The 21,557-nt window shown below is 42.6% G+C and overlaps 1 protein-coding gene across 10 annotated transcripts in view; it reads right to left on the reverse strand.

The window, feature by feature from the left end:
• SLC25A13 (solute carrier family 25 member 13) overlaps positions 1-21,557 on the reverse strand; it is a 228,434-nt gene that overhangs the window by 169,994 nt on the left and 36,883 nt on the right. For 3 of the 10 annotated variants that reach the window (XM_055589788.1, XM_055589786.1, XM_055589790.1), the window contains exon 3: positions 13,943-14,085. The exons of 2 other annotated variants lie outside the window; for them this stretch is intronic. In XM_055589788.1, coding sequence (XP_055445763.1) covers positions 13,943-14,085 — 143 coding nt within the window. Of the gene's footprint in view, positions 1-10,187; positions 10,255-13,942; positions 14,086-15,554; positions 15,635-21,557 lie in introns of those variants that run through there. 5 more of the 10 variants (XM_055589789.1, XM_055589791.1, XM_055589796.1 and 2 more) reach the window with 5 other exon arrangements.

A 21,557-nucleotide genomic window follows, 5' to 3' on the forward strand; every position in this document is an offset into this window, starting at 1 on the left:
AAGAGAAGCCAGTGCAGCAGAAGCCCACGCACCGGAACTAGAGAGTAGCCCACACAAACAGCAAGAGAGCTGGCGGACCAAAAATAGACAAAAAAAAAAAAGCAAGCCCTATGAAAAACCAGAATTTAAAAAAAAACAAAACTGTTTAAACTTTATGATTCTGCACCTAAGTTTGTGTGAATGAGCATTAAGTACCTATTTTAAGGACTTGTTGTAAGGATTAAACAAGAAAAAGGGTGGAAATTATGAGCACCGGATCTGGAACCTTCTTTACTTTTTTTGTCCTTTAACCATCTTTGATAAAAACATCAGTAGAAAGCTCCGATCCCACAAAATATTTTTGCTTTAAAAGTTCTTCAAGGGACTTCCCGGTGGTTAAGACTCTGTGTTCCACATGCAGGCGCATGGGTTCGCTCCCTGGTTGGGAAAGGTCCCACAGGACACATGGTGTGCCCCCCACCAAAGTTCTTCAAGTAATAAGGATGCCCTTCCCCAGGTTTCCTTCCCTCTCTGCAAAGACCCCTGTCTCCCAGCAGGCGCAATCTGGAGTCCGCCAGGACATCCCATTGTACCCTTTATCCTGTGCCTGTGGACCTCCGCCAGCAGCCCCAGACCCCCAGTTCATGCTTCATCACCCACACCGAATCCCCACAGGGGCTCAGCACTTCCATATTCTGTCACCTCCCATCTCCCAGAAACCCCGCAACTGCACCCTCTAGAACTCACAGCCTGTGATAAGCACAAGCTCACCCTCAGTTGGAAAGGGAATCTCTTCCCGAGGAATCCTGTAAATATCCCTTCACCCATTCACTGTAACCAACGCCTGGTGTTTCCCCAGGTCCATGCCTCCGAGGCAGCGAGGAGCTTCTCTCTGCAGGCCTGGGTTGCACTCTGTTTATAAGTAGGGGAGGTGTACTTCTCTCTCCCACCATCCCCCAAGCCTTCTTTCCTAACCCCCATTTTAAATACATCATCTGACTACTGCACAGCACCTCTCCTTGTTTCTATCACCTAATAACCCCAAACTCGCACCCCCCTCCCCACCATGTTTTAACTCCTGCCTCCCTGATATGCTTGGCAACCTATTCCTACCTCAATTCTCAATATTCTCCATAATTTCAAACACCCAGGCCTCCCAATTAGTTGAACTTGCCTCTTCCGACGATCTTTTCTTCACTTACTCTCAGTCACTCAGTCCCATGGTCAGACTCCAGACTTCTGCCAAGACCAATAACTGTAACACATCCTTATTCTCAATTTCATGCATCTCACATTTTGGCCACTATCTTCCAGTTTTCCTGGTCACTCTCTCCTATATCACAACTTCAACAATTGTCAACCACACTGAAATCAACAATTCATTAAACCTACCCCCTTTTCTCACTGCTTCCTACTCCGTGTCCTTTGCCCCTTTATCCAGATTAAATCCATAGCTGAACTTTATAATTACTCCCCTGCATGCCCCTCACCTCCCTGCTATCTCCTACTCTGAGTTATTCAATGGCCAAGCCTGCAACCCTGGTTATAGCCAACACCTCTGGCTCCCTGCCTGCCTCTGTGCCACCGAACTCAGAAGACAGAAAACAAAAAGCCACACTAGGTGGTCTCACTGTGAATTTCAAGACCACAAGCCCACGGGTGGATCCTCAAGTGCGTCCAATGCAAGCAGTCATGCGACGTTTCCTTACACATTCAGTTCTTAATAAATAGTTACTATTAATATATTCTCCTCTCTCCTCAAATTGTTAATACTTCACCTGCATCCTTCTTCTTACCTACCTCCCAGAGAAAAACCAAGGAGATCAGAAGGAAACTTCCCCGAAATCCCACCACATCTACACAACACATCTGCCCCATTGTGATACCTTACCTTCCACTTTTCTAGCTCAGCACTTTTCACACTTTCGAGTCTCAGGAGCCCTTTGTGTGCTTATGAATTACTGAGGATTCCAAAGGGCTTTTATTTATCTGTACCTATCATATCTTGTACCTATCATACTTACTATGTGAGAAATTAAAACTGATACATTTTTAAAATGTTAAATTCATTGCAAAGTGAATAAACCTATTACATGGTAATAGAAATCACATTTATCTGAAAAATAAATAAAACACAAAACGTACTGAGAAAAAAGTAGTATTATGTCTTTGCAAATCTCTTAAATATCAGATTTCACAGAAGACAGCTGCATTCAAAATGCTGTAATATGTTGTTTAGGTTGAAGGATATGAAGGATTTCAGCTTTATACAGATTCATAGTTAGAAAAGGAAGGAGCATTTTAACAGCTTTTTTCAAATTATTTTAAAATTTTTCCAATGTTGTGTTGGTCCCTGCGTACAAGTCAAATCAACCGTAATTACACATCCATCCCCCTCCTCCTCGAGCCTCCCGGCCCTCCCCTCACCCTCCCTGCAGGTCATCACAGAGCAGCAGACTGGGCTCCCTGAGCGAGTAACTCCTGTGGATACTCTGTGATCCATCAAATCCCAACAAGGGGTACTTTCTTAAAGATTAGTTGCAATATGGAATCTGAAACTGTATCAATGACCTGTTCCCACTCTGTTACATTAAAACCCATGGGTCTGTCTGCACTTTGACTAGAAGCTTGACTCAGGATTTCCTAACACCATGTACTGGTTAACAGGAAAAGACGTTTCCCTAGCTACTGCGGATCTTCCAAGTGTGGACACATTTCGTTACACTATGTTAAAACACATTATTATTATCACCACTAGCTACATCAGAAGAGGCTTTAAGTATCAGAAGGCTGTCAGGTGAAAATTTTCTCTCAAGAAGTTTTCCTTTGAAAACAAATGACTAGCTCAGCAAGCGCCTGAGTTGCTTCTCTTCTGACAAGTATCACAGGCCAGTGCCCGGCAGTCTTGACACATGCTTCCCCCTCAGTCACTCGAATTTGTAAATGATACATATTCAAAGGTGAGATTTCATAGAAAGTCAGTAACTTTACTTCTTCTTCAAAGGCATTCTGAAGCAAAATTGGCATCATCGTTACTACCTTATTGTGAACTATTGGTGTTGAACAATACAATGACCACACTTGTACTGTTGGATCTGGTGTTGCTGCTGAGTTGGTGCCAACCAGCAGCTCTATAAACTGGCTTTTAAAACCATCAGTTAAAGTACAACACACACAAAAAAGGCAGATGATCTCTTAGCATTTTTATGTCAACAGTTCGGACTTCAACGACTCCTTATAAAAGGCCTCAGAGACCCCCAAGGGGTCTACCGACCACACTCTGAGAACAGCTATCCTAAATGAACTTTCCATGTTATCCAAACAGGCCACTGCCCTCTCAGAACATACCAGAATTTCCCTTTTCTCTCTGACAGTGTCAATACTCCACTCACTGTAGTCATTTCCATCAGCGTGCATTATGCTGTTCTCTACCCACTTTAAAAAGACCCTCTCTTTCACCTACCTTCCCCCTCCAGCTATAGCCCCATTTCTCACCTTCCTTTGACAGCAAAACTCTGCAAAAGAGGGCCAGGCTTGGTAAGTAGAAGGGGGAAGAGGAGGAGGGCTAACCCTACATATGAATGAGGAGTGAAATCAGCACCTCGTCTCTAATCAATCCTTTCTGGAATTAAGAAGAAAAACAACCCAGGCACCTGACACTCCTAAAGGCTTGCTAATATACCTGCGACATAATACAAACCTTTTCAAGAATTCTTTCTAATTTACTCTGCGCAGACAGCGTCTAGCCACCACATTGCACGCACCACCCACCCCCATGACTTCAGACATCAAATATTAACACAAAGTGAGTAATGCAAAAAGAAAGGGGGTTAATCAGACACCTTGAGAGAAAGAAAAAATAACACTGATTCAACGAGAGCTGCTAATGAGGCTTTTTGTTTTGGTGGATTAATTTGGGAGTCTGATGACTAAGAAGAAAATTTAAGCTTCTCAGGTGACTGCTTGTTGATTATTACCTTTTTTTTTCTTAATTAAAGAGATGCCTTTGCTTAATTCTACAGCTTATGAATTCCAGGTATTTATCTAAAATCTGTGTCCACCTGAGTAGTGCAGACAACTATCCTCATTAGTAAATGGAAAGACCTCCTCATATTGATTATGGATTCTATTTGACAGACGATGAACATTTCAGGCTGTGAACTCCTGTATGTTTAAATACATTACCCTAATACTCTTTAAGCATTGCCAATTGTCAACCTCATTAACTCTCAGCATGTGGCCAGGGCCTGGATTTCATCGCAACAGCCTCACAAAGTGAAAACAGGTATATAAAAATGATTTTATCATCAACAACATTATTATATCCTCCTTCACCTTGTGAAGTATTTAAAAGGCCTTTTTTCCCCCTTCTCAGAAGGATAAACAGTGAACGTGGGAGACACAGAGAACACACTTTATTAATATAGCCACGTTTTAAAACACAAGATTTCCTTTTTTATCTTTTCTCCTTTGACACCCTAATTCCTCATGCCTCAAAATGGGAATTGTCCCAGGACTGACCAACTATACTCTGAAGAAGAAAGACTTATTTGTGGATGCCAACTATATTATCATTTTGTTTCAACAGAACAGGGGGCTAACAAGGTGTTACGCTGGACGCGTCAGCTTGTCATGAGGAAATCAGGATTTCACTTTTCTGTATGATTCAAATTTTTCATAATTAAAATGTCCGAGGAGGGGGAAAAAGGAAATCAGGATTTCTGACACTGCTGCTTTCAAAAGAAAAAGCCAACTTTTGTTCTCTCATGGAGAACAAAGTCTCCACACCTGAGACAAAAAATACACAGTAAATTCACGCTTGATCCTAGCAAACCAGTTAGATACCAGTGCAGTCCAGTACCCACCCCACACTGACTGGGTCAGACCCGTAACGGCTGACAGCATCCTGAGCCCAAGAGGCCAGGCAGCCCACACCTCCAGCTTCTTTGGGCGATGCTTCATCTTCCCAAGCGACGCCAGGTAAATGCAATGGCATTTAAGCCCCGGGCCTCTCTAATGAGACTTCAGTTCACAAAGCACATCTAGAAATATGTTTGCCAAGCTCAAAGGGACACAAACACTATTTTTCCCCTTGCTCTTAGGAGATAGCTAGGCGAACAATGTACTAGACTGCAGGTATAAAAGCTTCATTCCCATTTTAAACAAAAACTAACAGGGACAACCAACCCGAAAAGACACACCGAAAATGATCCAAACCCAACATCAAGGGAAAAACTCACACCGTCCAGTCAAGGTAAGAGGGCCTAAGTGGGAGGAGCTGAGACACCCAACCCCTCCCCTTCTCTCCCTCCTCAGAGGCTCAGAAAACCCTCAGCACCTAGAGGCTCATTTGACAAAGAGCTTCCAGGCTTATGCACCCTCAAGGAACCTCACAAACTGATTAAACTCATCACTAAATCTATTAAAACAAGGGAATGCAGAGAAATCTAAACACGACAGGCAGTTAGAAGGGAAACTGAGGACTGGTGAAATCAAAGAAGATTAATAGGGAGGATCGTGTTTAGCAGGCAGGTCATGCCAACCCCCCAACTCATGGGACCCTGTGATGGCTCGCCATTGGTCCTGTGACAAAGACCCCCAACCTTAATATCAAGTACAAGTTCCCACACAGTCTAGCATGGCCCACCTCTCCCGCACCATGCCCTGCACTTGCCATGCTCTGGACCTGCCAGCCTCAGCATTTCAGAATGTGACTTTGAAGCTGCTGTTCCCTCTGTCTACAACGTTGTCCTCTGTCCCCCTCGCCCAGCCTGGTAACCTTTGCAATTCCCATGGCTCAAGAATCCCTCCTGATCTCCCCATCGGCATGAAGCCCCCAGGCTGTCTCCCACACCACGTCTCTGCAACATAACACCCATCACAACATCAATTCACATTTATTTGTGGTTCTCTGATGAACAGCTGTCTGTTCCACTAGATAAGAAGCACCCAGCAGGCAAGCACTCCTTTTCCCCCGACTCACCATGGCATCCTGCACACACAGAACAGCGCCAGGCAGCGAGATGAGGGTCTCAAACAGCTACTAAATGACTGAGTGGACAGCCCTCCGCAACAGGCTCACGGTGTGGAAGGCTGGCCAAGCCTCAGGAATCATTAAATTAGTGTCAAGAGGGCTCCAGAAGAATAAGATCCCTTTGCCAGAAAGCCTCTAAGTCCATGCAGTGCACAGGTGTTTATCTTCCATGCTGAAGTCTCCCCAACCCTAAACATAGCTGAAGCCTGCAGGAAGGGGCCATGCCTTCCGGAAAACAGTCCACAGCAGGGGTCTCTGCCCTGCCTGGAAAATGTCTGGACCTATGAAAAGCTATTACTGAAAAAAAAAAAAGCTGTCAGCACTTCTCTGGTGGCTCAGTGGTAGAGAATCCGCCTGCCAGTGCAGGAGACATGGGTTTGATCCCTGCTCCAGGAAGATTCCCCCATGCCACAGAGCAACTACGCCCATGTGCCACAACTACCTAGTCTCAGTTCTAGAGCCTGGGAGCTGCAACTACCGAAGCCCATGAACCTACACAGCCTGTGCTCGGCAACAAGAGAAAACATCGCAACGAAAAGCCCATGCACTCTAACCAGAGAGTAGACCCCACTCTCTGCAACTAGAGAAGAGCCCATGCGGCAACAAAGACCCAGCACAGCCAACAAGAAATAATTTTTTTAAAAAACCTTTCCTCCTGTATTAGGCTGATTAGTCTCTGTTTCCTGAAAATTCTTTACAACTACACGCCTTGTAATTGGGAAAGGAGTACATCAAAGCTGTATATTGTCACAGCTTATTTATATTGTCTGCTTATTTAATTTACATGCAGAGTACATCATGCAAAATGCCAGGCTGGATGACTCACAAGCTGGAATCAAGATTGCCGGGACAAATATCAACAACCTCAGACATGGAGATGATATCACTCTAATGGCAGAAAGCAAAGAGGAACCAAAGAGCCCCTTGATGAAAGTGAAAAGAGAGTGAAAAAGTTGGCTTAAAACTCAACATACAAAAAACGAAGATCATGGCATCCAGTCCCATCACTTCGTGGCAAGTAGATGGGGAAATGGAAGCAGTGACAGACTTTCTTTTCTTGGGCCCCAAAATCACTGCAGATGGTGACTACAGCCATGAAATTAAAAGACACTTTCTCCTTGGAAGAAAAGCTATGACAAACCTAGACAGCGTATTAAAAAGCAGAGACATTACTTTGCCGACAAAGGTCCATATAGTCAAAGCTATGGTTTTTCCAGTAGTCATGTAGCAATGTGAGAGTTGGACCATAAAGAAGGCTGAGCACCAAAGAACTGATGCTTTCAAACTGTGGTGCTGGAGAAGACTCGAGAGCCCCTTGGACTGCAAGGAAATCAAACCAGTCAATAGTAAAGGAAATCCTGAATATTCATTGGAAGGACTGATGCTGAAGATCCAATACTTTGGCCACCTGATGTGGAGAGCTGACTCCTTGGAAAAGACCCTGATGCTGGGAAAGACAGAAGGCAGGAGGAGAAGGGGACGACAGAAGATGAGATGGTTGGATGGCATCACAGACTCAATGGACATGAGTCTGAGCAAACTCACAGAGATGGTGAAGGACAGAGACGCCTGGCATGCTGCAGTTCATCGAGCTGCAGAGAGTCGGACACAACTTAGCGACTGAACAACAACAAGCCTTCTAATTCCCCAAAGAAAATAGCTCTGTAAGGGGACTCATTTCCCAGGGCCGCTACACCAATGACCACAAAGGGGTGGCTTAGCACAGTAGGAATTTCTCCATCACAGTCCTGGAGACCAGATATCTGAAATCAAGGTGTCAGCAAAGCCATTCTCCATCCAAAGGGAGGTTCCACAGGGAAGAACCACTCCTTGCCTCCTCCATCTCCTGGTGGCCCCAGATGGCCCCTGGCTGTGGCCCTACCGCTGCAACCTCAGCCTCTGCGGTCACAATGCCACATGCCTCTGCAAGTGTTGTGTCAGCTCTCTCTCTGCCTCTCATGTGGATGCTTGTGAAGGCATTTAAAGCACAGGTAATCCAGGGTCATCTCCTCAACAGCCCCAATTTAGCCACATCTGCAAAGACACGTTTCCCAAAACGTCACATGTCCAAACTCTGGGACTGCTATCTTGATATCTTCAGGGGGCCGTATGTCAGCTTCCAACAATGAGTAACCTAGGATTTGAACTAGATCTTCCATTTCCCAACACTCCTGGTCTTTTGTAACAAGAGGGAGCAAAAATCTTAGTAGATTTACCTAAGTTGAGTCAACAAATCGATGTGAAATGGAGGCCAGATATTGGACTAGACACTGGAGGTGGTAAATGTGCAGGGCCTGGCGCTTGGACTCAAGAAACCACAGCTAGAGGACCAATAAGTAACTAAAAAGGAGTGTTTCACGTTATCATGACATCTGGACCACCACAGCTGTCTTTATTTTTAAATCCTAAAGTTGTCCATCTATAAACAGCTTTCTAAATTTTAATAAAGTTATGCACTAATATTCCCTCAGGTCAGTCAAGCTAGGAGATCAGACCCCAAGAGAGTCAGGCTAGAGGAACGGCACCCCCTTCAGCGCTCCCATGCTGTTCTGTATGTGTGCTGCGCTCTGTGGGCCACCATGGAGCTTCTGTCATGTAATTTTTTCAAGGAATAGTACTTGATTTAGGAGGATGATGTGTGACTTGTGAACCTGACAAATGCTATGATCCTAAAGAAAGGGAAAGGAACAGGGAATGCAGGCATTCACCATTTAACATTGAGAAGGGTCCTATGATTAGATCTGTTTGTGAAGTAAATACTGTGGAGTTAGCTGTGTGCTGGGGGAGAAGGCAATGGCACCCCACTCCAGGGTTCTTGCCTGGAAAATCCCATGGACGGAGGATCCATGGGGTCACTAAGAGTCGGACACGGCTGATGTGGCTTGGTGGCGGCGGCAGCAGCAGCTGTGTGCTGGGGTTGGGGTTAGGGAAAATGGCGCGGGCACATGTGAATGGGCCTTGGACACTGGTCCTATGCTACAAGCTCAGTCAGCTTAAATACCAGACAAGTTCCTGTTCAGTTCAGTCCTTCTGGAAAGAACTGTAACAATACATATCACAGTGAGCTATAAAATATTCCTACCCTTATACCCAGGAATCCCTCTATTAAATCTAAGGAAGTAATTAAACAGATACCACATTAATGGCAGAAAGCAAAGAGGAACTAAAAGAGCCTCTTGATAAAGGTGAAAGAGGAGAGTGAAAAAGCTGGCTTAAAACTCAACATTCAAAAAAAGAAGATCACGGCATCTGGTACCATCAACTTCATGGCAAATAGATGAGGAAAATATGGAAACAGTGTCAGATTTCATTTTATTGGGCTCCATAATCAACGCAGATGGTGACTACAGCCATGAGATTAAAAGACGCCTGCTCCTTGGAAGAAAAGCTATGACAAACCTAGACGGTGTATTAAAAAGCAGAGATATCACTTTGCCAACAAAGGTCTGTATAGTCAAAGCTATGGTTTTTCCAGTAGTCATGTATGGATGTGAGAGTTGGACTATAAAGCTGAGCGCTGAAGAATTGATGCTTCTGAACTATGGTGTTGGAGAGTCCCTTGGATAGCAAGGACATCACCAGTCAATCCTAAAGGAAATCAACCATGAATAGTCATTGGAAAGACTGGTGCTGAAGCTGAAGCTCCAATACTTTGGCAAACTAATGTGAAGAGACCATTCATTGGAAAAGACCCTGAGGCTGTGAAAGATTGAGGGTAAGAGGAGAAGGGGGTGACAGAAGATGAGATGGTTGGATGGCATCACTGACTCAATGGACATGAGTTTGAGCAAACTCTAGGAGATAGCGAAGGACAGGGAGGCCTGGCGTGCTGCAGTTCATGAAGTAGCAAAAAGTCCAACATGACTTACCGATTGAACAACAAATTAAACAGAAGGGGGAAATGCCACCTACATGAATATATTCACTCTAGTAGTATCTATTATAGAAAAGGAGAAACTGAAATAACTCTGTAAGGGCATGATTTCATAAAGTATGCTCTATTAATCTAATAGAAAATGATGAAGCTATCTAAAACTGTTCATATGAACAGTATATGGAAATATGAAAACTGATAAAGGCAGAAAGATTATAAAAGAGAATTAAAAATGAATTCAAATTTTGAAAAATGTTGATGCAGTATAAGTCACAGAATATACTGAAAAATACAAAATACCTTGGCAAGCTGAGATGGTTATGGGTGGTTGTTTTCCCTATTGAAACTGAACTAGTCACTGTTAACACTGAAAAGGAAGAAAGGAGAAGAAAAGAAAAAATTAGTCATAGGGTAAAGGATTGAGACTATCGAAGATTTTCCTTGTCACAGTAAAATGCTAACATTGAAGATAATACAAAATCAGAAAGAAAGTGTCAAGTTAAAGAGAATTGTGAGATGATGAGAGAAAAGGCCGCTCTGAACAGTGGGAAGGCCCAGGACTACAGCCAGACAGGCCTGGGTACCTTTAGGCAGCAAATTACTTGATCCCTTAGTTCTCATCTGGGAAACTAGGGAAAGAAAGCCAAGAATTTGTTATAAGCGCATGAGAAAATACATGTTATGTTACTTTATATATGTAAAACGTATGTTACATTGTTGGTGTGTAATGTAATCATGGTTATATTTTTTGAAGAGTATATGTAAAAAGAAATAGGAAAAGCTAGTGGGTTAATAGGGGTGGGATGAAAAGGAAGCCAAGTACATCAGCAGATACTAAAGTCACATAAAATTAATGACTGTAAAAATATTTGTGTAACTAGGAATCAAAATGTTCCCCTAAAAAGATACAAATAGAAAAGAAGGGAAATTCCTGTAAGGTTAAATTTAAATAGGAACTATCATTATGAACTTTTGATTTTTTTTGTTTTTAAGTATATTTCCCAGCTCTTTCCACTGAAATGTCAGGGTGGCAGGAACAGTCCAGGAGCAATGAGTTAGTGCCCAGCCTCACGTCTCCAAGCACCAGTCCCAACCAGGAGGAACCTGGGCCTTTCTTTGAGAAAAGATCTCCTGGACAAGAGCAGGACAAATCCAAAGCCAGCCGGGTACACCTTATTTACCAAAAGCAAGGAACACTCAAAGGCTGAGGGTACAGGAGCCAGTTTGAAGGGACTCACACTGACCACACTGGAACAATCTGAATAATCAGAGAATTTAGTAATAGATTCTAATACATTGAGTTCAATGTAAATAAATCCATGAGTTTACAGTGATACAAAAATTAACAGAGAAAGAAAAGGGCGTGGAGGGGCGAAAACTTTTCCTTACCAAAGAATTCTAGACAATGAATGGGAAATAAAGAGTCAGGAAAAACACTGTTTTTTCAAACACCAATGTCATGCCTCATCCAGAAATGGGTCACCATGGATGTAATGCCTGGTCCACAAAAGGGTTGCCATGGATGTAATACCTGATCCAGAAAAGTGTCACTATGGATATAAGCCTGACCCAGAAAAGGATCACCATGCATGCCTAAATTACTGGGCGAAAGGCTGCTGTGAAACAGGATATCCCCATGTTCTGAAAGTGCCTATTTCCTAATTACAAACCCAAAGTGGTTCTGTAGAATGGAAATATCAGGTGGACACCATCTGAACCAAGTGATCAAACTGAGTATCATCAATGCTGGGACAAGATGGTAGGAACTCTCCTAACCTGCACCCCAAAATTGATCATGAATCCAAGTCATAAGGAAGCAACCAGACAAGTCCAGAATGAGGGACTTTCAACAAAATAACTGGGCCTGGGTTCGAAGTCATGATAGAATAAAACAAGGATGTGTTGTTCTTTCTCCTGTTGACTGCAAGATACAGTTCTATTTTATATATAAAAAAATGTATATGTGTGTATATATAAATGCTATTTTTATTACAGAAGTTTAGAGATGATAATGGTAGCATTTAAGTTTGAGTCTATTTTGGACAAATAAGCACTATGCTTTTCAAATGATTGGAAAATCAGTTTTATTTGCCTCTTTTTTTTTTAACGGTGGTTTGATTTTTTTAAGTAAAAAATCACTAAACTTGATCAGTGGTTAAAAAAAAAAAAGGCAAGGATCTGTTCTAGATTAGAAGATATACAGCAACTAAATGTAATACAGGAAACCTGATTAGATGCTGGATTTGAAAAACAAAAGGCTATAATAAAGCATTTGAGGTGGGGGAGAGGTGAGTGGAGAGATCTGCCATATTTAAAATAGAGTGGATATTAGATATTTCACATGATTGCTAATCTATTGGATATTAGATATTTCACATGATTGTTAATCTTCCTAAGTATGATAATGGTTAAGAAGAATGCTCTTATTCAAAGTTAAACACTGAAGTATCTTGATGTCTGCAATTTATAGTTAACTGGTCCAGCCAAAAGAGGAAATTACCTGTGTGATGTGTAAAGAGTATATGTATGTTAAAACTAATTTTAAAAAGGCACACAGGTTTTAAAAATGTTAACAATCAATCCAGATGAAGGGTATCTATTAGACATTCACTGCATTCTTTCCATTTTCTATAGCTTAAAAAATTTTTTATCAAGTAAGAAAAAAAAATTGATCTTAAACATTCAGACAGCTAATTCATACTGCATGTGAACTTGGTCACATTTCTTCTGCACTTTATAAGCACAGAAGATGTGGAAGCAATCCAATCTGCCGCCCCCCCGCCCCCCACCACCAAAATGTTTACTAGAATAAAGCTAAGTTCTGTGCAGCCGTTTAGCCTGAATGGACTAGTGTGAAATATACCTCCACCTCTCTCCCTGAATCTCCACAGATAGGCCCTGTGAGGGAAGAAACGCCTGCTCCTAAATGATATTTTCCTCCAAAGCAAAGAATCCCACCTTGGGAGGGATTACACAGGTTGTGGAAAACTCAAGTAGCCACCACTGGAACAGAGAAGGTATAATCTAGCAATCTGCCAGCATATGACAGGAAGTATAATTGCCAATTTCCTCCCCACTTGCTTCCCATCTGCAAGACTTTCACTTTAGCGGGAGCTGCCTTCATGCACGATGGAACTATAGATGTATAAGCAAGTAAGGAGAAGTACCGGTAAAACTAAGAGCATTCACAGTACATCAGGGAGTTTTCTTTGGTTGTACCTCAAACCCATGCATATGAAAAAACAGACACAGGACCAAAAGAGAAAGTTCAGAACAGAAGAACACCCCAGAAAGGCCAGTATCTAATCAATCCGAAGGGAGTGCTGGCAAGTGGCGAGGGCAGACAGCTGGGTTCACTACAGTTTACACAGAAAAGGCTAGTTCTGACAGATTATATTTGGTTATTAGGGAATATTGGGGCTCATATTACCAATATTTTGGAGCCCAAAATTCTGCGCTTATGGTAAAAATCAACTGCATTCTTACACAACTTAAGGATGACTCACTTTTTAAAAATGTAAACAGAAAATATTGGTAAAAGGAAAAAAAAAAAACCAAAGGCATTTTTGCAAAGTGTCCTATTTAATTTTAGGTGGTTCCATGTTTCTCTTCCCACTTGGGCAGAATGCCTTTCTTGGGGATTTGGAATCATTATTCTGTCTGTCAGATTTATAGCATTTAAACATGGGACGTTTAAAAGTTCCTTGAGCAGAAAGATTATAGAAAAGTTATGTTCACAGACCTATGTTATAATTTTTACAGTTACCTTAAAACTTAAAATATATGACATACACTCAAGCACATCTTCACACCACTCAACTACAATAGCTGTGAAATTATAAATAGTTGTTTAAACTATGTCAAGAAATCCAGATATAGAATCCCCAACTGGGATAAGAACACTGAAGGAACTGTTCAGGGCATCATTTCTAAAATAATGCATTAATTGTAATAAGGAGAAAAAATGTAGGACATTGGCTTCCTAATCATTAAAGAGACAGAAAGCTGTTTCACACACAACAAAAACTAAATGAGGTAATCAAAAACAAACATACCCATCTTTAGTCTGATCCACCACACCACTTAAAAGTTCCACAGTCTTTGGATTAGGCTGGCTTTCTCCAAAAATATTCAAATATCGGGTGACGAAGTCATTGGGAGACATGAAAAATTCACCATTTTTTTCAATGCTTGCATACTGTTTAAAAAAAAGAAAATATATTTTATTCTCAAATGTATATAATCAGATCAATATGTGAAAAAAGCTGAAAATATTCAATGGATAAAATATCTGATATGACAGTATACTATTACAAGGACAATTATTTCCCATCATTCCAAGTAAAAAGCAAAAAAACATTGAGTTTGCCAAGTTTTATCTTTATACCAGAGGTTCTCAGCCTGACTGTCCAGCTTACAAACACCAAAGTCCCCAAATAGGCCATCTCTGTCTGTTATAATACCTGCCTTTCTCGGGTGAACTTCTCTAGCTCTGAGCTGCCGGTTTTCATTTTTCCCCACATGGGGCAGAAGTAGAAACTGGTATCTACTTGGGACAGGCCAGGGATGCTGCTAAATATCCCCAGTACACAGGCAGGATGCCCACCCCCTACCCCCCACCCATTTAGAGTCATCCAGACCAAATGTCAATCGTGCTGAGGGTGAGAAACCCGTGCTGACAGAAATTTGGAAAGACAAATTATATCTTGTTCTTTAGCAAAGACATACAGTTTTCTTTAAAAAAAAAAAAAAAAAAAAGTATTATGAAATCATGAATGAAAACAACCTCATTCTTTTGCCCCTTTTCCGTGTTTCAAAAGCATCAATGATGGGAAAAAAAAAAAAAAAAGAATGACAAAGAGGAGAAACTGGAAAGCTAACTGTTAACAGCAAAGCTTCTGTAAGACTTCATAGAAGCCGGTAAGAAATGCTGCTATGAATGTATAGAAAGTGTGGGGCACTGTGTTAGGTTTTTATATGCAATATCCCATTAGTCTTATGCAACCGCTCTACAAAGTAGGTGTTCCCATCCACATTTTAGAGATGCAGTGGCTAAATCTTGAATGGTAAACTAATTCACCCACATAGGCAGGGGTAGAAACAATATTGAAATCCAAGTACATCTGACTTCAACGTCTTCATCCTGCTTTTGCTCCAGAGCTCTTAAAAATTACATCTTTTTTTTTTTTTTTTAACTTGAGCCAAAGAAGAAATCGGGCCCCTATTTTAAAAAAGACCATAACCATTGAGAAGACTACGCGCCAAAGAATTGATGCTTTTCAACTGTGGTGTTGGAGAAGACTCTTGAAAGTCCCTTGGACTGCAAGGAGATCCAACCAGTCAGTCTTAAATAAAATCAGTCCTGAATATTCATTGAAAGGACTGATGCTGAAGCTCCAATACTTTGGCCACCTGACGTGAAGAGCTGACTCATTAGAAAAGACCCTGATGCTGGGAAAGATTGAGGGCAGGAGAAGGGGATAACAGAGGATGAGATGGTTGGATGGCATCATGGACTCAATGGACATGAGTTTGAGCAAGTTCCGAGAGATGGTAAAGGACAGGGAAGCCGGGCATGCTGCAGTCCATGGGGTCACAAAGAGTTGAACGTGACTGATCAACTGAACAACAAAATTTAAAAAAAAAAAAAATTTGTGTCCTTTATACCTTTACTGTGTATGTTTGGATCATCCTTCTGTGTTAAGTCATTACAGTGAATAAAGGCAGAGCTATAAGATCCTTTCCACCTGAAAATGGGGACAAAGGGTATCATGAGAGAGGAAAATGTGCATTTATTTCAGTTCCGTCTTCTCAAAATGCCTAACGTAGTAAGACATAAAGAGATATTGATTGGTGAATAAACAATGAGAGAGTTCCAGGAAAAAGAATAAAAAAGAAACGCTTCTATGGTTAGTGTCCTCTCCATTCCAGAAGAGAAAGAGTAAGAATAAGGTGGTGTGTGCCGCTTTTACACAGCCTTCCCCCCGTTCACAAATTTGGAACCTGCACATCACTGTTCTGTAGAGGTGGGGGGCTGTGAGAATGCTGAGGACCAACTTGGGGGGTCACACAGATACTTACAGACCAGGAGAGGGCCTCTTGATCTTTGGGATCAGTGTTTTGTGGGGAGATGAGGACCTCAAGCTACAAGAAGAACAGGGCTAGCTGGGTGACAGAAGCCACCGTGATGGGAGAGCACGGTGAACAGGGGTGCAGTGACAGTCAAACCCAGTTAAAACTGCTTTTGCAAGTCACTTGTGGGCTTCCTGGAGATGCAGACATAGAGAACCCCATGAACAATATAGAGAACCCCAGGAACAGCACAGAGAACCCCAGGAACAGTAGAGAGAACAGACTTCTGGACAAAGAAGGGGACAGGCAGGGTGGAATGAACTGAGACAGTAGAATTGCGACATATACAATACCATATGCAAACTTAGATGGCCAGTGGACATGTGCTGTATGACGCAGGGAGCTCAAATCTGGTGCTCTGTGACAGCGGAAGGGGAGGGGAAGGGGTGGAAGGGAAGTTCAAGAGGGAGGGGACACATGTACACTTATGGCTGACTCATATTGATGTATGGTAGAAACCAATAAAATACTGTGAAGCAATTATCTTCCAATTAAAAACAAACACATTACAAAAAAAGAATCTGCCTGCCTAACCCTAACCCTAATTGGGTTCAATCCCTGCTTCAGGAAGAGCCCACCCGATGCGGGCAACTAAGCCTATGCGCCACAACTACGGAGCCAGCGCTGCAGAGCCCACGGGCCCAACTGCTGGGCCCAGAAGCATCAATTACTGAAGCTCACGCAGCCACAGCCTGCGCTCCACAACAACAGAGGCCATCAAATGAGAAGCCCGTGCACCGCAACCAGAGAGAAGCTTCTGCTCGCTGCGATGAAGACCCAGCACATCCATAAATGAATATATAAATCTTAAAAAAAAAAAAAAAAAAGTCGCTTGTTCTTTCTACATTTTAGTCATTCCAAAGCAGGATCGGCTCTTGACTAGATACTCAGCTACAGGCTTTGGAGTTTCTCAGGTCTGGGATGCAAGCAGCTCTGCTACTGCCTCTAAAGGATCTCAGGTAAGTAACTAAAGCTTTCTGGGACTCTGGCTCCTCACCTGTAAAATGGGGATAAGGACACTACCTGTTCTTAAGGTGATGCTAGAAATAAATGAACAGTCATGAAATACACTGGGCACAATGCCATACACACAACAGGCATCTTAGAAATGTGTTAAATAAAAACCAACAATCTAGCACATTTCTGTTCAGTTCAGTCACTCAGTCGTGTCCGACTCTTTGCGACCCCATGAACTGCAGCACGCCAGGCCTCCTTGTCCATCACCAACTCCCGGAGTCCCCCCAGACCCATGTCCATCAAGTCAGTGATTCCATCCAACCATCTCACCCTCTGTTGTGCCATTCTCCTTTTGCCCTCCATCTTTCCCAGCATCAGGGTCTTTGCAAATGAGTCAGCTCTTCGCATGAGGTGGCCAAAATATTGGAGTTTCAGCTTTACATCAGTCCTTCCAGTGAACACCCAGGGCTGATCTCCTTTAGAATGGACTGGTTGGATCTCCTTGCAGTCCAAGGGACTCTCAAGAGTCTTCTCCAACACCACAGTGCAAAAGCATCAATTCTTCAGCGCTCAGCTTTCTTCACAGTCCAACTCTCACATCCATACATAACTTCTGGAAAAACCGTAGCCTTGACTAGACGGACCTTTGTTGGCAAAGTAGTGTCTCTGCTTTTTAACATGCTGTCTAGGTTGGTCATAACTTGCCTTCCAAGGAGTAAGCGACTGAACTGAACTGAAATGTGCTAGATTATTGGTTTTTATTTAACAATTTTTTGCACAGTACAAAAGAAAAGCTCAAAGATGGCCCAATAATCATACTATTCTTTAGTTAGTATTGAATTTGGCTTTTTGCAAACGTGGAAGAATTGTAATTTATTTTCCTAACTGAGGCAAAACAGGACTGAAATATAAAGGAAATGTCACTGTTAATTACAGCAATCCTATGATTTAGAATTATACCTATGTTTGCTTATAGTAGTGAATAATTCATTTATTTAAAAACACAATTTAACTCTCCTCTCACCAGTAGACATTATTATTACTGGATTATCTCCAATTTTTCTTATTTTTTTTAAAGCTAAAGTAACCAGCTTTGCATATAACATCTGTCCAAATTCCTGGCAATTTTCAAAGGCTAGACTCCCAGAGGAGAAATTGTTGAGTCAAAGGAGAGGATCTTTAAGGCTCTTGATACTTATTATCACACTGCTCTCCAGAAAGGATTGTACCAATTATACTCCCAACCAACAGCATGAGAACATGCCCTTTCCCCCTTTGTCTATCATATTTGCTGCAAATAGTTTGATATTTTTATATAATTGAGTCTGTCAATTTTTATCTGCTTTACAATTTCTTCCATTACTTCTAAGTTTAGAAACTATTATAATTCTTCATCACAAGACTACATATTCACCCACATTTTCTCTTAGCCTGTTTTGAACAGGTTTAGCTTTTCCCTTTAAGTTTCAATACATTATTGGTACTTTGTTTTCGATGTGGTTTGAGGTAGGGATCCTCCAACTTGAGTCTCTTCCACTTACTCTCTTGGTTGTCTCTCAGAAGGGAAGATCCTCTGGAGAAGGGAATGGCAACCCACTCCAGTACTCTTGTCTGGAGAATCCCACAGACAGAGGAGCCTGGAAGGCTACAGTCCATGGGGCCATGAAGAGCCAGACACAACTGAGCGACTAAACAACTCTTGGCTGTCCTAGGACCCCACACATCAAATCATTCCCCCTTCCCTCACCTTTAGGATGCCATAAAGGATGCCATAGGCTAAATTATCATATGGTTGGGACTTTCCTGGTGGTCCAGTGGTTAAGAATCCACCTTGCAATGCAAGAGACGCAGGCTCGATCCCTGGTAGGAGAACTAAGATCCCACATGTCGCACAGCAACTAAGCCAACATGTCACAACTAGAGAGCCTGTGCACCACAGCCAATGACATCCCACATGACACAACCAAGGTTTGGTGTTGGGCAACTAAGACCCTATGCGGGCAAATACACAAATACTTCCAAAAATTAGCATATGGTCACAAGGGAAAGGCTTGGCAAGGAAGTCCATCTCCTCCACAGTTCTGATCAATGGGCAATGCCTTCCTAAGTGAAGATGTACTCAGACCCAAGTCCATGGGAGGAATGCCAGGATGAGCTGACAGCTCCCGTCATCACTGCAGCAGGCAATGTTTCAGGACTAACCTTGGCAACTGACCCATCTACTCTTGCAAGATTACATGCACCTTAATTGCCATAACTAGAGGGAAAGCTCTGCCAGGACAGAATTTTTTTCCCCCTTTCTCACTGGTGTGTATCCTCGAGCTCTAGACTGTTACCTGGTAGAGAGGCAACATCTTCAATAAACATCTGACAAATGAATGTGGAATAAAAAAGACACTGCACTACTGGACTTCCCCAGTGGCACAGAATCCACTGCCAGTGCAGGGTTCGACTCCTGATCTGGGAAGATCCCACATGCCCCGGAACAACTAAGCCACGCGCCACAACTACTGAACCAGCGCTTCAGAGCCCTAGAGCCGCAACTAGTGAGCCCCTGTGCTGCGCCTACTGAAGTCCAGGTGCCTAGGGCCCAGGCTCCGCAACAAGAGAAGCCGCTGCAGTGAGAAGCCCGAGGGCCGCAATGAAGAGGAGTCCCCGCTCGCCTCAACCGGAGAAAGCTCTGGCAAAGCAACGGAGACCCAGTGCAGCCAAAAATAAATGAATGAACGGATACACAAAATAAGAACGCATTTCATTACGTTTTTTCTTACAAGCCTTCTTACAAGGCTAATCACTCTCTCAGTTTTCCCCAAATGATCTTTAGAATCATTATCAAGCTCCCAACCCCTAAAAGAAAACTTTCCACTGGAAAGGCAAAATAAAACTACAATGCAATAATACCACTACTCATACACAAGATAATTAAAAAGAAAAAAGCCAATGTTGGCAAAATATGGAGCAAATGCAACTGGCAAACCGCTTCAGAAAACTGCTTGGCAATGTCTACTGTAAATGAATGTACATGTAAGGACAGACCCAGCAATTTTACACCAGTGGGATTTTTCCCTTCCCATAATTTATTATTTCTCATTGGAACTTTTACTTTTTCACTTACAGATGACCCTTTAACACTTTTTGTAAGGTCAGTTTAGTATTGATGAACTCAGTTTCTGCCTGTCTGACCTCTTTGCTTGTCCTTCAAGTCTGAATGATAATCTTGCTAGATAGAGTATCCTGGATGTAGGCTTTTCCCTCTTAGCACTTTAAAAGTATCATGCCATTCTCTTCTGGCCTGCAAAGTTTCTGCAGAAAAATCAACTGATAACCTTATGGCGGTTCCCTTGGATGTGACTTTGTTTTTTTCTTGCTGAAATTTAAAATTTTTTATTTTTTTAATATTTTAATTATGATGTATCTTGGCATGGGTTCCTTTGGGTTCACCTTGTTTGGAATCCTCTGTGCCTCCTGTACCTGGATATCTGTTTCCTCCTCCAGGTTTGGGACGTTTTCAGCCATAATTTCATCAAATACATTTTCTACTCTTTTCCCTTTCTGTGCCGTGCTAAGTCGCTTCAGTTGTGTCGGACTCTTTCTGACCCCATGGACCATAGCCCACCAGGCTCCTCTGTCCATGGGAGGCTCCAGGCAAGAACACTGGAGTGGGGTGCCATCCCTCCTGCAGGGGGATCTTCCTGCCCCAGGGATTGAACCCACGTCTCTTACGTACCCTGCATTGGCAGGTGGGTTCTTCACCACTAGCGCCACCTTTCTTTTCTGGGGCCACTATCATGCAAATGTTAGTACCTGTGATATTGTCCCGTAAGTCCCTTTAACCATCCTCAATTTTTAGAATTTGGAGGGAGGGGTAGTATAGTTCTTACTGGGCAATTTGCATTACTCTATCTTCAAGATCACTTATGTATTCTTTATCACCCAATCTCTTGTTCATATCCATGTATTTTTTCATCTCAGTTACTGTATTCTTCAGTGCGGCCAGCACTTTTCTAATATTATCTAGCTCTTAACAAAAATTCTGATTGTGTTCATCTATTCTTTCCCCAGTTCAATTAGGATTCTTATTACTAATGCTTTGAACTCTTTTATCAGGTAAATTACTTATCTGTGTTTCATTACGGTTTTTTCCCAGGGTTTTGTGTCGGGTTTTTTTTTCCTTATTCTTTCATTGGAAATATATTCCTGTCTTCTCGTTTTGTTTAACATTCTCTGTCTTTATGAAACTGGGTGAAACCTCTCCTGCCCTTGAACGTGTGTCCTTGGAGCATTCCCAGCAGCTCTGGCAGGAGAAACACATCTCAAGCGAGCACGAGCTGTGTCTTCCCCAGGGTGAGCTGGGAGGAGGTGGGGCTGGAGCCCAGCCAGGAGCAAGCGGGGCGTCTCCTCCGCCCAGGGGCCATCACTGCCCCCTGGGGGTGGGAGCTGGGTTTCTCTTGGGTATGACAGCAAGCTCTGCCTTGGTCTGGGGCGTGGCCAGGGCCTGAGGGTCTAGGGCTGCATTTCTGTGTGGGTTTCACTTTCTCCCCCACATGTGCACCTTGTTAGAGGCTGGATGGGCTTGGGGCC

The sequence above is a fragment of the Bubalus kerabau genome, chromosome 8 (assembly GCF_029407905.1).
Source record: "Bubalus kerabau isolate K-KA32 ecotype Philippines breed swamp buffalo chromosome 8, PCC_UOA_SB_1v2, whole genome shotgun sequence".
NCBI classification, from domain to species: Eukaryota; Metazoa; Chordata; class Mammalia; order Artiodactyla; family Bovidae; genus Bubalus; species Bubalus kerabau.